The sequence below is a fragment of the Palaemon carinicauda genome, chromosome 12 (assembly GCF_036898095.1).
Source record: "Palaemon carinicauda isolate YSFRI2023 chromosome 12, ASM3689809v2, whole genome shotgun sequence".
Taxonomy (NCBI): Eukaryota; Metazoa; Arthropoda; class Malacostraca; order Decapoda; family Palaemonidae; genus Palaemon; species Palaemon carinicauda.
Window position 1 is genome coordinate 4,154,868 of NC_090736.1, and position 1,692 is coordinate 4,156,559.

The window sequence follows — 1,692 nt, forward strand, 5'->3', positions numbered from 1 at the left end:
ATCCAAAAGAATAGATCTAGATATCCGACCATTGTACACTTGACAAGGGTCCTGTACACCCGATCAAGGTCCAGAGCATACTAGAATTTTGCTAGGTTCCTTAACTCTGCAGCACTAGTCCCCAAGATTATGCCAAGCATTGTCCAAGCTGGATGGACTGCACCAAGGATGACCTTCGATCAAAGGGATTATCGTGTGATGAAGTGTGGGACAAAAGAAGATGGAGAACGCTGTTAAGCCAAGCGTCAATAGGGCAAGCGATTACGCCGAGCAGCGGTGGGCCAGGCGGTTACGCCGAGCAGCGGTGGGCCAGGCGGTTACGCCGAGCAGCGGTGGGCCAGGCGGTTACGCCGAGCAGCGGTGGGCCAGGCGGTTACGCCGAGCAGCGGTGGGCCAGGCGGTTACGCCGAGCAGCGGTGGGCCAGGCGGTTACGCCGAGCAGCGGTGGGCCAGGCGGTTACGCCGAGCAGCGGTGGGCCAGGCGGTTACGCCGAGCAGCGGTGGGCCAGGCGGTTACGCCGAGCAGCGGTGGGCCAGGCGGTTACGCCGAGCAGCGGTGGGCCAGGCGGTTACGCCGAGCAGCAGTGGGCCAGGCGGTTACGCCGAGCAGCATAGGGCCAGGCGGTTACGCCGAGCAGCAGTGGGCCAGGCGGTTACGCCGAGCAGCAGTGGGCCAGGCGGTTACGCCGAGCAGCAGAGGGCCAGGCGGTTACGCCGAGCAGCCGTGGGCCAGGCGGTTACGCCGAGCAGCAGTGGGCCAGGCGGTTATGCCGAGCAGCGGTGGGCCAGGCGGTTACGCCGAGCAGCAGTGGGCCAGGCGGTTACGCCGAGCAGCAGTGGGCCAGGCGGTTACGCCGAGCAGCAGTGGGCCAGGCGGTTACGCCGAGCAGCAGAGGGCCAGGCGGTTACGCCGAGCAGCAGTGGGCCAGGCGGTTACGCCGAGCAGCAGAGGGCCAGGCGGTTACGCCGAGCAGCAGAGGGCCAGGCGGTTACGCCGAGCAGCAGTGGGCCAGGCGGTTACGCCGAGCAGCAGAGGGCCAGGCGGTTATGCCGAGCAGCAGTGGGCCAGGCGGTTACGCCGAGCAGCAGTGGGCCAGGCGGTTACGCCGAGCAGCAGTGGGCCAGGCGGTTACGCCGAGCAGCAGTGGGCCAGGCGGTTACGCCGAGCAGCAGTGGGCGAGGCGGTTACGCCGAGCAGCAGTGGGCCAGGCGGTTACGCCGAGCAGCAGAGGGCCAGGCGGTTACGCCGGGCAGCAGTGGGCCAGGCGGTTACGCCGAGCAGCAGTGGGCCAGGCGGTTACGCCGAGCAGCAGTGGGCCAGGCGGTTACTCCGAGCAGCAGAGGGCCAGGCGGTTACGCCGAGCAGCAGAGGGCCAGGCGGTTACGCCGAGCAGCAGAGGGCCAGGCGGTTAAGCCAAGCAGCAATAAGCCAGGCGGTTAAGCCAAGCATCAGTGGGCCAGGGGGTTAAGCCAAGCAGCAATAAGCCAGGCGGTTAAGCCAAGCAGCAGAAGGCCAGGCGGTTACGCCGAGCAGCAGAAGGCCATGCGGTTAAGCCAAGCAGCAGTAGGACAAGCGGTTAAGCCAAGCATCAGTAAGCCAGGCGGTTAAGCCAAGCATCAGTGGGCCAGGCGGTTAAGCCAAGCAGCAATAAGCCAGGCGGTTAAGCCAAGCATCAGTGGGCCAGGCGGTTA

General features: G+C 65.7%; 1 protein-coding gene across 1 annotated transcript; it reads left to right on the top strand.

The window, feature by feature from the left end:
- Nucleotides 1–220: 220 nt before the first annotated feature.
- LOC137650463 (spidroin-2-like) lies at nucleotides 221–1,441 on the top strand. The gene has a single exon (XM_068383688.1). It carries the CDS (start codon nucleotides 221–223, stop codon nucleotides 1,439–1,441), a length of 1,221 nt encoding a protein of 406 aa, XP_068239789.1.
- The last annotated feature ends 251 nt before the right edge of the window (nucleotides 1,442–1,692 follow it).